Source organism: Podarcis cretensis, assembly GCF_951804945.1.
Source record: "Podarcis cretensis genome assembly, chromosome: 3".
NCBI classification, from domain to species: Eukaryota; Metazoa; Chordata; class Lepidosauria; order Squamata; family Lacertidae; genus Podarcis; species Podarcis cretensis.
The window spans coordinates 53,566,410-53,582,801 of NC_137172.1; the positions used below are offsets into that span (position 1 = coordinate 53,566,410).

Genomic DNA, 16,392 nt, shown 5'->3' on the forward strand with positions numbered 1-16,392 from the left:
ATCACAAACATGGCTCTAATTCTGTGCCCATCCCCAGCGAGAAAATTGGATGTGTTATGGCACCTACAAAGCTTTGAGTTTGGTTGATTACTCTGAATTCACCACATAGGTAAAATTAGTACTTCCACACAATTCTAGTAGTTAAATTGAAATAGTCTATGGAGGGGAGGGGTTGAGGTCAGCTAAAAGTAATTCACCTATTTCCATACTATAATACTGTACAATGCTTTATCTTTTACTATAGACTGCAATTATTATGATTACCAATAGTCTGCTCCCCAAAACTAAGCTAATAATGGATTATGGATTAGGCTAGATTATTTACAATTTGTTATGCATGACTTCCAGTAATCCATACCACAGAAGTGTTAGGATTGGATGAAGTCATGTAAAGAGATTTGCTACCGGTGACAGAATGTGGGGCTATGCTACTAATATTGCTCCTGAAAAGACGGTCTGCATCTGAAATAAAAAAGACTTGCAAAGGAAGAGAAAAGAATATAGGAAAAGTTAGTGTACCAATGGCCCCAAAGCACCACATTGTAGATGTCATTAATTCAAAATCAGGGCTAAGATAAAAGGCAAAGCACTGTGAAGAGCTGAATTGGTTCTACAAAAGTAGTAGCAAACAATGAAAAGCAAAAACTTGAGTGCTTAATGTTCTCTTCCTATGACCAAGAAGATGTGAGCTTGTGCATACAGACACACAAGGTCTATTCTTCTGTAAACGAGCACTACTTTCAACATAGTAACTGTTTAGATATGAACCAGCCAAAGTTAAGCACTTATAAGTCTCATTGATTCCAACACAAGTGTTTAACAGGGATTTAAATAGAGATTCAAATCAAACAGACTTAAAATGTGCATAACTTTGGCTCGATTATGTTCTTAGAATGTGAAAAACATTATTGCTGACCCAAATTTAACAACCAAAGTCCCATAAATCAACAAGATCAGCAATGCCAAGGCCATACATATTTCACACAAAAATATAGGCAGAAAAATATATTCAAAATTATGGGAAGGACACAAACTGCCCTGCAATGCCTGCATTGACCATTTCTTAATTAATTGCTGCTATAGTCTGGCCTTCATCCAGCAAATGAACAGACCAAAGTATCAGGAATGTGAGACATTTCAATCTCCTCTGTAAAAAAGGAGGCAGTAATGTTTTAAATTGCAACTTCTTTTAAGTTATGTTCTCACCTAACTTCAGTGATTTTAATTACTTTAAAATTGGTGGCACAGAAAAAAGAGATACATATTTTTCCGAGTCCCTAGAAAAGCAGGACAAGTTATTTTACTTGCACCTCTGGGGCAGCCCATTTAATATTAACTTGTGGTTTCCCACCCTCCTCTGCACCCAGTCTCAAAAATGAGACTGTGCCTTTTTCAATAATTAGAGATATGCAGCACAGGCTGTGTCAGAGAATTCTAAAATATCCTTCAACCCTCTCTTTCAGTATATATCTAAAATTTTTCACATTTCAGTGTGCCTTGTTACTTCCAACTCTAAAATTCTATAATTCTATCTTGTATGCCTCCATCCAGCAACTTCTGAAGCCTGGTGCCAAACACATTGCTGTGCTTTCCTTTGGACCACATCAGCAAGGTAGAGTCATTTGGGCAGACCAGGACCTCCATACACCCTGTCCAGGCTTGTGCCCCAGAAAGGTCACTTTGGTACTGCTAATGCAGCAAAAACAACGTGGGAGGCAGTAGTTACGAGTTACCAGCTTCTTCAGCCACAGCATGCTCTGTGATTCTCCAGAGGTTTGACTTCATCTCTGGAGGCACACTCCATTGTCTCTTGGGACAGATGGATGCCAACTATCTTTTCCAACTAAATCTAGTTGTTTGTAAGAAAGTTGAACTATGTTTAAACTGATGATATTTTCAAAATCTGAAAAGGGGACATGGTGAAACGAAACAGATGCCAATGAAAAATTCACCAAGTTGCCCAATATGCTCTGATAACATAATCAGAGGCGAGTTCTATAGCAAAAAGGTACTTGTACAATATAGTATGTTTCCTCACACTATATTTATCTTAGTATAAGAAACTCACCACCTGATAAGTTAATATTCAAATAATTATCTAGGAAGAACTTACCTAATACACCACTGGGTTCAATAGGATACTCAAGAATTGATGTAGCAGGAGCCAGTGTGTAGGGATACTCATATGGTGTGTAAATTAAACCAGCTTCAGGTCCTGGGGGAACTATTGCAGCAGTTGGGTGAGGAGTTCCATTTGGCATGACAGCGGTCTGTATTTGTCTGATCAAAGGCATTAAGGTAGGGCCACCTGGCGTAGGGGTACGCAGGGCAGCTGGTGGGAGAACAGGCGCAGGCCCCGTAATAATCCTTGGAGCCTGGGCTGTTGCTGCAAGAGAAAAGGCAAGGGCTGCTACAGTAAGCAAAGAAATTTAGAAGAAAGTATGGAGACAGCAGTGCAAAACATGGAAAGATGAGAAAGTAGGAAAATAGGAAAGAAGAAAAATAAAAGGAAATCATTAGTACATGCATTGATCACACAGTGGCAAAGCACACCATTCAAAAGCAAACAGCTTTTCATTTCCCAGTGTGATTAAGTATGAACATGCAAAACAAAAGCCAATTTAAAATGGTAGAGGAGATTTCTAAAACAGGTTACACAGCACAAAAGCTCAATTTAGACCACATATTTTTTCATTACCTATGCCTTCAAGACTGCATGAGACTGAGAGGCATGCAGGAAACAAAGAAAATACTGTTGTAATTGCATATGGAATATTTTAAAAAGTGAGATTACAGAGTCCACAGAACTTCAGTTAAGCTTAGATATCATACAATGTAACATGTTTAAATTGCAACTCATCATAAAAACATTCTATTTAGTATATAAACATCAGCATTTATTTATAACATTTATCTACTTTCAGCATCAACACTTTTGCCTTTCTGGTATAGTTAGCTACAAAAAAATATCTCTTACTCTATTTTTCTTAAATGCCAGTATGAACGCTAGAAAAATAGACTCAGGTAGTATTTAAAAAAAACAAGTAAGTTAAGATGTGTAAATGTGCTGTTAATACATAATGCTGTCACTGGTTTTAAAATCAATTAGTGTTTAAGCGTAGCTTTACTGATTAATCAAACATAATGTTCAGTGATTAAGTATTGTTAATCAGATTTAGACTACAATTCACTTTTTGGAGAGCCTTTTGGACCTGGTAAGAACATGCTTCTGAGAGGCTGCAGTTTAAAAGCACTCTCAAATTGGTGCAGGATGCTGCTGCTAAAATCTTAACAGGGCAAAGTGCTCTATGATCAGGTGACTTCATTATTGTATCAGCTGCACTGGCTTGTACTGGTTTTCAAATGCAATTCAAGGAGCTGGTTTTTACCAATAAAGTTCAAAGTAACTTGAAATCAAGCTATTCTTATGTGAATCTGTCCATCTGTTAAGATCAACTGTTGCTTTTGTCTTGTATGTGTAGGTAACCAACACATAAGAGAGCTTTTTCTGTGGTGGTGCCTCCTTGTCCCAAGAGGTTACGTTACCTTCCTCTTTCTTGTCCACCAGCATATAAACACTTGCTATTTTAAAATCTACTTTTGATTCTGTTGCTGCTCAATGTATTGTCAATGAGACTCTTAGTGTTTTTGCTGTTTTTAGTTTTGTTAATTTATGTTTTAGTGATTGTGTTTAATGCTTTTGTGTTTGCTCTTCATTTGTAAGCAGCTTTAAGTGACTCCTTTGTGGAAGGGAAAATGGGTATAAATCTTTTTTAAATAAATAAAAGTTAGGAAAGGACCAATGAAAAATACCCAACTATTTGCTCATGTCATGGAAGAGTGACCTGAAATTCAGTCTGCTAAGAGCACAGGACAGCATATTTAGGACAGAAGTGGCAGGTTACTGTTCCTGGTTCGACTTTTCTAATAAAACACAGTTATGTGATGGTAAAAAAATCAGTTATGTGGGGGAAGCTCTTTGCTTTTCTCTCAGACCTTGAACCTTTAGTGTTAGTACACAATTCCCAAAACATCCCATTTTTAGTATGGAAAACCTAAGTTTGGTTAGAAAAGACAGGAACAGCCTTGACTCAGCAGAATATTTAGACTGAAATCCTGTGTCTGCTTACTTGGGAGTAAGTCATTGATACATCAAAATAGTTATCTTGGATTTAGGTTTTAAATTTCCCTTTCTAACTCTTTAGAACACAGCAGCTATAGATTGGGTGGGTAGTAACTGAACTCATTAGCACCTTCTTGGCTTTAGCTGCTCGCATCCTAGGTCACAATACAAAAAACAGTAGTACCACAAAACAAAACTCTAAAATTGTCAAGTTCCATGGTCAGTTTCCCAGTACCACATATGCACTATACCTTACAAATATCACCTCAGAGATTCAGAGAAAGATGTACAAATAATTTTTTTTATCTTGTATCAATGTTTTAAAAGTTTATTATGCTTAATCTTTTGTACGGAGGAACAATTAAAACAAGCTGCAGATGCCAGTGCAAATCAGAATGTGAGAAACTAAAGTGCAGCAGATTCATCTGGAAGGACCATGAAGAACCCTCACTCAGTGGACAAATCCTCTGTGAGAAAGAGTGATCCACAATAACCTAGCCAAAGTCATCATGTATGTTGACTTGGCTCACTAAGTGAGGGCCAGTATAATTTGACCAGACTGACAGCATAATTGACCAGACTGAGAGAACTACCGTATTTTTCTGTGTATAAGACTAGGCTGTTTTTTTTTTAATTAAAAAGTTATGCTAAAGAGAACTACTGTATTTTTCTGTGAATAAGACTAGGCTGTTATTTTTTTAATTAAAAGGTTATGCTAAAAATTTGGACTCGGCTTATACAGGGGGAATCTTCCCCCATTTTCTCAATTTTCAGTCCCCAAAAAGAGTCTTATACAGTGGTGCCCCGCAAGACGAAAAACTCACTAGATGAAAGAGTTTTCCGTCTTTTGAGGTGCTTCGCAAGACGAATTTCCCTATGGGCTTGCTTCGCAAGACGAAACGTCTTGCGAGTTCTTTCCCTCCCCCCCCCTTTTTCTAAGCCGTTAATAGCCGCTAAGCCGCTAATACCGCTAATAGCTGTGCTTTGCAAGACGAAAAAACCGCAAGACGAAGAGACTCGCGGAATGGATTAATTTCGTCTTGCGAGGCACCACTGGACATGGGGGTGTGTTATACATGGAAAAATATGGTACTTTCTTTCTGACAAGGCTTTTGTATGTATCAGCTGCTAGACTTGGAACATATTCAGCCTGACTTTGGGCATGGTGAGAAAAGCTTCACCAATTTCTGCATGTCAGGTAATTGTTAAAGGTGAAAGAATCTTACCAAACTAAGGTGATTCCTGCTTCAGAGATTGTCATAGCATATGAGGAACTTGTGGACCTCAAGATGCTGTATTCCAGCTCCCATCAGAGCCAGCCAGCATAGCTAATGGTCAGGGATTATGTAATCCAATAACATATGGAGGACAACAGGTTCCCCATATCTGCTCTAGAGGATGTTTCCTTTTCATGCAGCAAAGTCCCAATAATAATTTCTTGTTTTACTTGAAGATGAGAGAGATCAGAAACTTGAACTTGAATGAAAGAAACCAAGCTTTAGGGTCCAGTAGGCAGAAGTATAAGCCATTGTTGAACAATGAAGCTTTGTATTATTAGATGTTTATGTGTTTGTTTTACAATGTTTTTGCCAACAGGGGTATTTAAAAAATCCATTGAGACATGAGCTAGGCAGCCATGCCACTCTGCACACAGATTCTGCTGTTGTTGTCTCCCCAAGTATCTGAATGAGGGAACACATCCTGTGGCATTGAATAGGATTGACACATGCAACCAATACAAGTAAGGGATGAAGGTGGCGCTGTGGTCTAAACCACTGAGCCGATCAGAAGGTCGGTGGTTCAAATACCAGCGATGGGGTAAGCTCCCGTTGCTCGGTCCCTGCTCCTGCCCACCTAGCAGTTTGAAAGCACATCAAAGTGCAAGTAGATAAATAGGTACTGCTCCGGTGGGAAGGTAAACGGCATTTCCGTGTGCTGCTCTGGTTCGCCAGAAGCGGCTTAGTCATGCTGGCCACATGACCCGGAAGCTGTATGCCGGCTCCCTCGGCCAGTAAAGCGAGATGAGCGTCGCAACCCCAGAGTCGGTCACGACTGGACCTAACGGTCAGGGGTACCTTTACCTTTACCAATACAAGTATGAATGAAGCCTGGCCAGATCATAAGGAGTGTATGCTGGACCTATGAAAAGTGAGAGCTTGAAACATGCTCACCTGACTTCTGATCATTCACAGCAAGAAGTTACCTAATAATGAAAGGAAAGCCCTAAAGAGAATTCTTAAGCTGTAATTCTGAGAGAATTATCATGGTGTTATTTAGAGAACCAAATAACCAGGCCTTGCTAGGCTAGACTAAATTGGTTCAAAGTTAGGTGCCATGGTCAACCAAAGCCCGTAAAAGATATATGACTAGATGGGAGTTTACAAGAGCTATCCTGCTGTTGTTGTTTTAATTCCATTCACTTCTGTTAAGAGGACCTACCTCAGATGCAGGACTGATCTTGATATAGTTAGTTTATATACTAGACAAGGGCTAGGAAACCTGTTGCCCTCCAGACATTGCAAGACTACAGTTCCCATGACCATTGCCCATGCTGGCTAGAGATGTTGGGAGCTTGAGTCTAGCAACATTTAGAGGGTTATGTGTTCCCCTTCCCTGCACTAGGCATACTGGTATGAAACAGTAAATAGGATAAGAACAGATTAGCTACAGTGCTGTTGGGGTGTCTCTAAATCTGTATCTATATCTATATTCATATCTAAATTACCCTATGCTAGAACCAACCAGACAACAAGCACCTTGCAAGCTTTGCCTTTACTAAAAAAACATTAACACCTGCATCAATTTTATACAATACCTCTCGTTTAAGGGTGCCTGGTCTGAATTTTATCCTTGTGGCCAGTTGCCAGAATGGAACCATGAAAAGTAGGGGGGGGGGGGCAGTAAAATACAGCTGAATCATTCTTGCTGTTAGTCATATATGTATGCTGTTACAGCACATACTTGCTTTTTTAAACGCCACACGGTAGTGGTGGCTGCATTTGTAGTACAGTTGGGCATGTGCATGCTGTGAAGCAAATGCAAACACACAAACACTGTGCTCACTCATAGTGAAGGAATAGGCCCTAAGGTGACTGGCACAACTATGAAAACATGTAGCAGCCTAATGAATTATGACACTGGTTCATCTACCCTAGTATTGTTTACTTTAACAGCCTAGGCAGGTCGGACTCGAAGATCAGCCTGGTAAATTAGCCAAAAAGTTGGTAGTCTACAAAATGTTTGCTAGCCTGCTTTTTACTCATAAGGGCTAGCAGAGAAAGGCCTATTTTGCGAGCCTACTTAGTTTCTATAGAAGAGAATGGAAGAGAAGCCTCTCCTCTGTGGAGAAGAGAAAACTTGCTCTCTACTCTTAAACTGGGTGGCCCAGGTTCAAACTATCTAGACTCATGCCAGCCTTGTTTTAGCACTGAAAAAGCCAAGTACACTCTGACTAATGACCTCTATTTGAAGAGAGACAGAGCAGTGTAACTCTGCTGGTCTCCTTGAACTCTCCATTGTTTTTTATGCCATGATCCATGGTGTGCTTCTGGAATGATGCAGGGAGGTGAAAGTTACAAGGCACTGTATTACAATGGCTCTGCTCCAACCAAAAAGTAGCACTAGGACACGGTTGCTCAGCCAATGGCTTTTGAACTGTGGGACCTGCAAGGTACCACTCTGTCTCCAACATTATCCAGCAGCTATATGAAATCATCCAGAATTGTCATGTGGGGATTTTGATCATGATGTCCTCAGCATGCTGATACCATGCAGATCTCTCTCTTCCACCTGAATCAGCAGACACTGTGCAGGTGTTGGATTAGTGCTTGAAGCAGTGACGGGCTAATAAACTGAGGTTGAATTCTAACCAAACAGAAGTACTGTGGCTGGGTAGTACCCATGTCCAGGAATTATTAGACAGACAACCTTTTTTGTGGGGGAGGATGGCTGCACTCCACATGAAGGAACATGTTTACACTCTGGGAGTATTGCTGGATTCCAACCTGTCAATGGAGTCCAAAGTGGCTTCTGTGGCTAGAAGTGATTGTGCCCAGCTTAGGCTGGTTTGCCTGCTATAGATGTTCCTGGACTGGAAAAGTCTGGCCTCAGTTGTCTATTCTCTAGTGACATCCTGCCTGGACTACTGTAATGTGCTCATTGAGTGGGGCAACCCAACAGGACCATGTATTACTGGTCCTAAAAGCACCACACGGGCTGCAAGTATGCTTCTTTGCCCAATTCACAGTGTTGTTACTAGCATACAAAGCCCTCAAAACCCTGGGACCTAAGTTCCTTAACCCCTGGGAGCTTACCCCTCAGTATCAACTTTATTGTACTGCTGTCCTGGATTTTGAGAGGAAGAGCGGGCTAGAAATAAAAAAAGAAGAAGAAATGTGGCAGTGTAGCAAATTGGATCCTAAAGAAGGCAGACAGACTGAAGGAAATTAGATTCTGGAAAAAACCTGGGTAAACAAGGAAGAGCTCCCTTAACCAAGGAAATGCATTCTGCATATGCTCAGAGGCACATAACACTATGTGCCAAATATTTGGTAGAGAAAAAAGCTGCTAACCCTACCTTTAGTTAAGAGTAACTTCCTACACGCCACAGTACAGACCCTCAAATTATATGAACATATGAATGAAGCTACCTTATTTAGTCAGAACACTGATCTATCTAGCTTAGTATTGTCTATACTGACTTAAAGCAACTCTCCTGGTTTCAGACAGGAGTCTTTTCCAGCCCTACGCAGAGGTGCCTGGGAATAAATCAGACTTTACTGAAAACATCAACATAATATTGCTTGCACATTTCCACTATATCTAGAACTACAGCAGCTAGAACCTCCCATCACCACCACTACATCCATTTAAAGAAAGCAAATAATCCAGGGACTGCTAATGTTCCAAGCAAGCTTCAAGATACACACCTAAAATGTAAGAAAAATTCAGCTACTGGGAAATCTACCTGTAAGACACTCCACAAAAATCACTGAAAATCAGCTGAGCTTTAATTGGATTGCAAGGTCCCATATGCATCAATTAGACTTGTAGGTTTTAACCAATACATATTTACTTAGAAATTACTCCCAAGTATAGACAGGATTTCAGTGTTAAGTTCTTTTAACCAATTTAAGCACAGTTTAAACATATACAGATGATATCAAGAGACACTAGAACAGCAGGAAGATAATTTTTTGTTAACATTTCACCTCTTTTCAATGAAAGTGGTTTTCCTAAATGCATGCATCTGGAGCCTTCAACACACTGATCAAAGCCTAAGAATAATTTTTGTCCCCTTAACATACCAGAAATCCATTTTTCTCTGGACAAGCTCTGTGTTAAAGCTAACAGAATGAGCCAACTTAGTTGCATTATGTAAGTCTCTGTTGGGTTTGTTATGTGAGACTGTGGTTCATTAAATGAAAGAAGGCAGTGACAGGAAAAATTATTGCCCATATCAATTAGTGATTAGGCTGACTACTCTTACCCTCAAAGTGCAATGATTTGCCCGTTAATTATGTTTCAAACATGACTGAAATCTAACCCAATTAGTGCAAGACATTTAGTTTTAAGATAACCTTGAATATGCAGTTTCTGAAAACATGCTGAATGAAACTAAGAACCATTGCAAAAAATATATGACTGAACTCATAGCTGAAGAGTTGAAAAAAGGGAAAACATGCCAATAATTACACAGAAAACACTAACTATATATTAAATATCTTCAAAACATTTATTTTATTTTTAAACTGGTCCTTCTTGGAACTAAGAGAGGGTAGCTTATTCAGTGGGTTTTTCCTACAGCACTGGCATATATACCCTTCCTTGCAGGTGCCAATTCTTTTGCCAGCAACCATACAATCAGCCTCTGCTCACATGGCTAGATCTAAGTTAACCCCAGTCATGTAGAAGCCCTTCAAAGAAAAGTGGGTCTTACACAGCTAGATCAATATTTAAAGATACTCTTAAGGAGAGTTAAGATGTGAAAGAAATGTGCCCAATCCCAATCCTCTCAGCAGCATGCTTTGCTCACTTTGTATGATGCCATGACATTATAAGTACAGCAGTGTCATATTACTACACAAACTGATAGTGTGCACATTCTGGAAAAGCAAGATAGGGCATGTGAAGCACATTCATGAGATGTTTTCTGTGTAGGAGTCAGGATTATGGAAATGGCAAGATCTATAAGGGGTCAGTGGGCTACATATGTAACACAGGCAATATTTTGTCTTCCCATCTAGTGCGAACAAACACAACTTAAAAGCATCCTCCCATATAAAACCCCCACATTTCTGTTGTACTTACGTGATTTGATATTGGCGTCTCTGTAGGTGCCATTGAGAATTGCAAGTTCCATCAACTGCATCTTTTTAAGGCTATCTTCTCCTTCTGCCTGAACAAATAAAGTAGACTATTAGTAGAGTATTTTACAGTATCAATTCACTTGCAAAAGCTTATCACATTTCAATATATGAAGTGGAAACATGTTTGCAAAATAGAGAAACTCCCTCAGATGCTACTCTACCTACATGAGGTCCCTATTTTTTCAGTCCTAAATCTAAAACACTACTCTCCTTGGACCTCCTCCTACATTCTAAGAACACTGGAAGGAAGCCAATATTCATAACTTCTAAACAGCACTGAGCTTTTTAGAAGGACAGCATAGCAGAATTGGAGGCTGCTCTCTTTCACACAACATTTTGGATACCATAGACTTTATCATACAGAACTGCATGAAAGGCACACATGCAGAGCTATAGGCAGTCTGCAACGGAAAACTTTATTAACAGCTTTGCATGAAACATGGTTGTATAGTGGAAGCTGCACATGAGGCTATCTTGGGCTTCCATCAAGTCTTATAAAGTAAGTATCTCTTTAAATCCCAAAAGAAAAATAACAATTGGCAGTTGCAAGCAGTTACAGAGTTATTGACGGTAGATTGGGAAAACCCTTTAGATATTGTTTCTGCCAGGGACATCTGAAGACAACATATTTCCAAAGTTACTATCCATGCACACAAATGCTGTTTTCCATCAGGATTCAAAGTCCATAGTTCAGTTGCTAAAACTTTAACAGACACAATTTCTACAATTACAGCAGTCTTGTGCTGACAGATCACAAAGCTACAAATAGCAAGGTGTTTAATTCTGTATTTGGATTTATTTTGCAGCTTTAATGGATAGTAAGTATAAACTTATGAAAGATAATTTTATGTACTGGAAATGCAGCAAATACTGCAACACCCCCATCTTCCACTTCTATCTTGTCAGAAGGTGGGGTTGCCTATATCACCTGATTATTTTGCTTCTACCATGGCTGTGGATATTGTATCATTTTGAAATGGTACTTACCCATATATTTGGTTTACAAAACTCTCTCTATAAACGTGGCTGCATGGCCCACAATGTAGTTTTTGTTTATTATGCCATCATTTAAAATTAGCTGGTGTTTTTAATTAAATGTTTCATTAATGTTCAAGGACAATAATAATTGTTCCACAGTCTTTTCTTTTCAAATCCTGAAAATTGTATAATTCTTTTTTGTGATCCAGAAACACAAGTTAAAACAATTTATGGTGTAAAAGCACACCACAATTTTTTAATTGTTTTCTTTGGCCAATACCTCTCCTCTCAATTTACTAAAAAGCATGTTTCCCAATGTCAGAAATTTCTGTAAGCATTCTACTTCAAAGAGGGTGAAACTGAGGGTGCAAAAGGGAGATGAAGAATCTTCAATGGAAATCAGACTACATGTAAGTCTGTATCAATGAATAAAGTACAATTTATACTGCTAAGGTGCTGCTGTAAGTAGACTTCTCGAAAGTCTGACAAAGCATGGTTTTTATTAGTTTAATATAGTTGGCAAACCTTTTATTGTCTAACTAGCTTTTCTTCTCTAACACACTAAACACTCACATAATTGAAAAGTTTAGTGTTCTTGTTAATAATTGGAGGGGGCGGGCAAAGAAATTGTTGAATTCTAGTCTCTAGTAACATTGAAGACCATATTATATGCTGTTAAGATTTTGCACTGGATTTTCTGATACTTTTTACTATGCTATAAATGTTAGATAAAAGCTAGGTGTTACTGAAACTACAGTGAATCTTTACACACACACACACACACACACACACACACACACGGATCTACTATTATATACACACACACACACACACACACACACACACACACTAAGATCTACTATATATTTATATATATTTCATACAGTAAAACCTAGTTGAAATCATTTTTGAACTTCACATGCAAGTATAGGAGAATTCCATGTAAGAGATTTTTTTCCACCAGCTAATCACCCACAGTTGCCCAGCACAAATAACAACAATCAAACAGCTTCTATATAGCATTCATAGAATTGTAGAGTTGGAGAGGACCAAGAGGTCATCTAGTTCAACCACCTGCAATGCAAGAATCTTTTTTGCCTGAAGTAGGGCTCAAACCCACGAACCCGCTCTACTGAATGTGCTATCTCTAAAGCGACTTTTCCACATATGCACTGGAGCTTCAAGCGTACACTGTCATTCCCTCTGTCTACAATGCCCAGAATATGAGTGCTGTTGTTTATGTAGCCAAAAAGGCACCACTCGTGTGCAAGAGGGAGGTACCACCAAGCTTTGGTGGACACTAACCATCTGCAGAAATACAAAAAATAGTTAGGAAACCGGGGTGATTCAAAAAACAGTCCACGAGCTCTAGGGCTGGGCGATACCTGGTTTCAACAATGCACTATTATCACCAGCTAAATATCACAATATACTGATATATCACAATGTCTGATTTAGGATGGAGCTTTGTCGAGCCACTGGTTGTCTTTGAGGTTTTTCCCACATTGTGATTTTTGCATAGCATGCACACACCATGAATTGCAATATATTGCTATGTCAAAAATTATGAAATGTGTATCATGATATTGACTCGAAAGTGAATTTGGGCAATATATCACCCAGTTCTAAAGACGTCATAGTGTTCTCAGTTGTCACACTATGCTGACTGCTGGAGTGGCTAGAAGTCGAAACAGCAGCACTCCACACTACATTTTGTTGCGAATCCAGTATTATGTTCTAACTCTGAGACAAAAGTGCTACACATCATTAAGATCAAAATATAGTTGTACCTCCAGTTGCAGACGGGATCCGTTCCACAGCTCCGGTTGGATCCCGAGGTTTTTGCAACCGGAGGTGCCTGTTCTGTGCATGCACGCAGTAGAGCGCTTCTGCGCATGCGGAGAAACCCGAAAATATACTTCAGGTTTTGCCACGTGCGTATCCCGAAGGATACGTAACCAGAGGTGTGTGTAAGTAGAGGTACCACTGTACTGGCATTTAACTTGCAAGGACCCACAAAAACACTGTGAAAAAACTGTGAAAATGGAACATTGGTATAAGACAGAGAATTATCATGTGGTTTTATAGTTACCAGTACTCTTAACTCAAAACAGGCTGCGACAAAGGAAGGATGCTTGGGAGAGGCTTTTCCCACTCGTTTCCTTGCCCAATTGCAACACAACAGTTCTGCAGTGCTGCCAATGGGTCTTACTCTCTGGTAGTTCCTGCCACCCACTCCTACTTACTGTTGAGATTCCTGCATTGCAGGAGGTTGGACTAGAGTACGATTCTATGATTCTTGCAGCCCAGATGGGATGCACCAAAGCAACTTTGGGAACAACTGACTGGTACCATTAAAGATGGAAAAGATTCATTCAAGAAATGAATTTATGAAGAAAGTTCTGAAAGAAATGTAGCCATTTTAGGAAACAACAGGATTTACTGAAATAAACCCCAATAAGAAAAAGAAATTGTGATAGGGAATGAGCATGGATTATGTTCAACTAAGTGCACTTGCAGAAGAATAGTAGATAAGAAGGTACCTTTTACTGAGTCAGACCACTGTTTTATATAGCTCTGTATTGCCTACACTGAGTGGCAGTGCGTGTCTAGGGTTTCAAGCAGGAGACATTGCCAGGGGTTGAACCTGCAACCTTCCAATGCAATGCAATAAGCTCTACCACTGAGCTGTGACCCTTCCCGAAAGTAAACAAAAATTACTACTAGCAGCTAAGAATGGATACCAAATGAAAACAAGACATACTATTTCTGACTTAAACATTTGTGGACACTCAAACTGTCAACCCTGTTGTACTTTTCTGATACAACTTGGTAACTAAAAAAATAATAATGAAAGTCAGGTTTCGATCCCTGCAAATACCTCAGCAGGATATGCAGACCAAACTAATGATATGGCATACTTTCTTTGGAAAAAATCTATGATGCACATTACAGTGCTTAGGCCAAGCAACAGTAAACTAACATCATTATTTTTTAGCCAGCGCTACTGCCTTATCTTTTTCAAAGTAAGCTATCAGTTCAAATGATATGCAAAGACTATTTCACTGACAAATTTAATGGTCACAATGTTAAAGACACACCGAGGGTGGGAGGAGCTAGCATTATCTCCTTGCATTTCTCTTCACTTGGACATTTTCTATTTAATGATACTTGATCTAATTGCAACTTTTCCCATGATTCCTTTTTCTAGTTATTTAACATGCAACAAGATAAAGTGCCAGGAGTGAATACATTTGTATATGTCCAGGTTCAGAGTCACTACCATGGAACTTATATAATTCTAAATATTGACTTAGTTTTTGGTAACACTGCTCTACATAAGAGGGGCTAAAAACCATATTATTTGGGCATGAACATGAGTTAATGTGAGCTGTTTATACAAAAAAATGTATAAACATTTAAGCTCACCACACTATTTGCACAGCAACTGAATACCAAGCTCCGACATGGAAACCCTGCTGATGGAAGCTGAGATACCCATGAAAGGAAGTTACCAAGTTGACTGTGACCCTATTCAAGTACTTAGACAGTTTGCAGTTCTTTGACAGAAAGGCAGGTAGTAAATTGGAAGTATGGTGTTTTGTTTGCCATTTCATATGAGGTGCCATTTTTCCTTTAAAAGTTTGCCTCTGGCAGGCAAGGATACAGGTGTGTCTTATCTGTTTGCTTGTTTTTATTTTTTAAGAAAAAGGGTGCCCATATTTGGAATTTCTAAGGTACAAAATTTAGAGATTGCTTATTTGGATGTGTGGTCCTACAAATAAATGCTTCTCTTGCAGAACACACCTACGTAATCTAATACAGTTCACTAATTAATCTATGGAATTGGATTCCACAAGAATCAGTGACAACTGATTGTTCACCAGAGCAAGACATTTTGAGCCTATTACACTGATGCTGGCCCAAACTTCACTGGCTGTCAATTAGTTTCCAGGGCCAATTCAAGTGCTGGTTTTGACCTAGCTTTCGAACTGCTAAGTTGGCAGGAGCAGGGACCGAACAATGGGAGCTCACCCCATTGCGGAGATTCGAACCGCCGACCATCTGATCAGCAAGTCCTAGGCTCTGTGGTTTAACCCACAGTGCCACCCGCGTCCCTAGGCGTTTTGACCTATAAAGCCTTAAATGGCTCAGGACTGCAATGCCTCAAGGACTGTCTATCTCCATATGAACCAACCTGGTTACTGAGATCATCTTCTGAGGCCCTTCTTCATGGACCTCCTCCACAAGAGATCTGGAGGGTGCAACATGAGAACAGGCCTTTTCTGCAGTGGCTCCGTTTTAGGCACCAGGCAAAAACATTTCTCTTCAACCAGGCCTTTGGCTGATTAACACCCAATACCCTTTTGAATGTGTTGTGGGAGGAGTTACCGTATTTTTGATTTGTTTTTGTTATTATTTTTATTACGTATTTTGTGTTTTTCATATTGTATTTTGATGTTGTGAACCGTCCTAAGATCTACTGTTGATGGGTGATATAATAACGATGGCAACAACAACAACTGGTAGTAGTAGCAGTAGTGGTGGTGGTGGCTACATACTACCTCCAGGATCAGAGACAGCACTACTCTGAACAGGGGAAGGTCTGTTGTGCTCATTTCCGGTTTGTGGAATTTTCACTAGCATCTAGTAAAAGGATTGGCTTTAATCTGATTCAGCAGGGCTCTTCTTATGCCATTACTCAAACGTATGCATCCTCTAAACTGCCAGAGATAAAACATACTACAGACCAGTTTGCACCCCGTGCAGAAAGAACTTCGTTATAAAAAGGTACATGCACAACAAATAAAGTTACTCAGCTTAAACAAGACACATTATAAACGCAAGTCAAGTTATTTTCCACTAGTGTTTTGTTGTTACCAGCATATAAATTCCAGAATGATGATAATGCTATTTCTGTTA

The 16,392-nt window shown here is 39.4% G+C and overlaps 1 protein-coding gene across 11 annotated transcripts in view; it reads right to left on the reverse strand.

Moving 5' to 3' along the window:
• Positions 1 to 16,392, reverse strand: part of QKI (QKI, KH domain containing RNA binding) — a 107,333-nt gene that overhangs the window by 12,545 nt on the left and 78,396 nt on the right. For 8 of the 11 annotated variants that reach the window (XR_013837671.1, XR_013837672.1, XR_013837673.1 and 5 more), the window contains exons 5-6: positions 10,433 to 10,520; positions 2,114 to 2,410 (exon numbers count right to left, since the gene is read on the reverse strand). Coding sequence is in view for 8 of the 11 variants with exons in the window: in XM_079971925.1 (XP_079828051.1) it covers positions 2,114 to 2,410; positions 10,433 to 10,520 (385 nt within the window). In the remaining 3 variants the exon portion in view is untranslated. Of the gene's footprint in view, positions 1 to 2,113; positions 2,411 to 2,698; positions 2,723 to 10,432; positions 10,521 to 16,392 lie in introns of all 11 variants that reach the window. The other 3 variants (XM_079971926.1, XM_079971927.1, XM_079971929.1) reach the window with 3 other exon arrangements.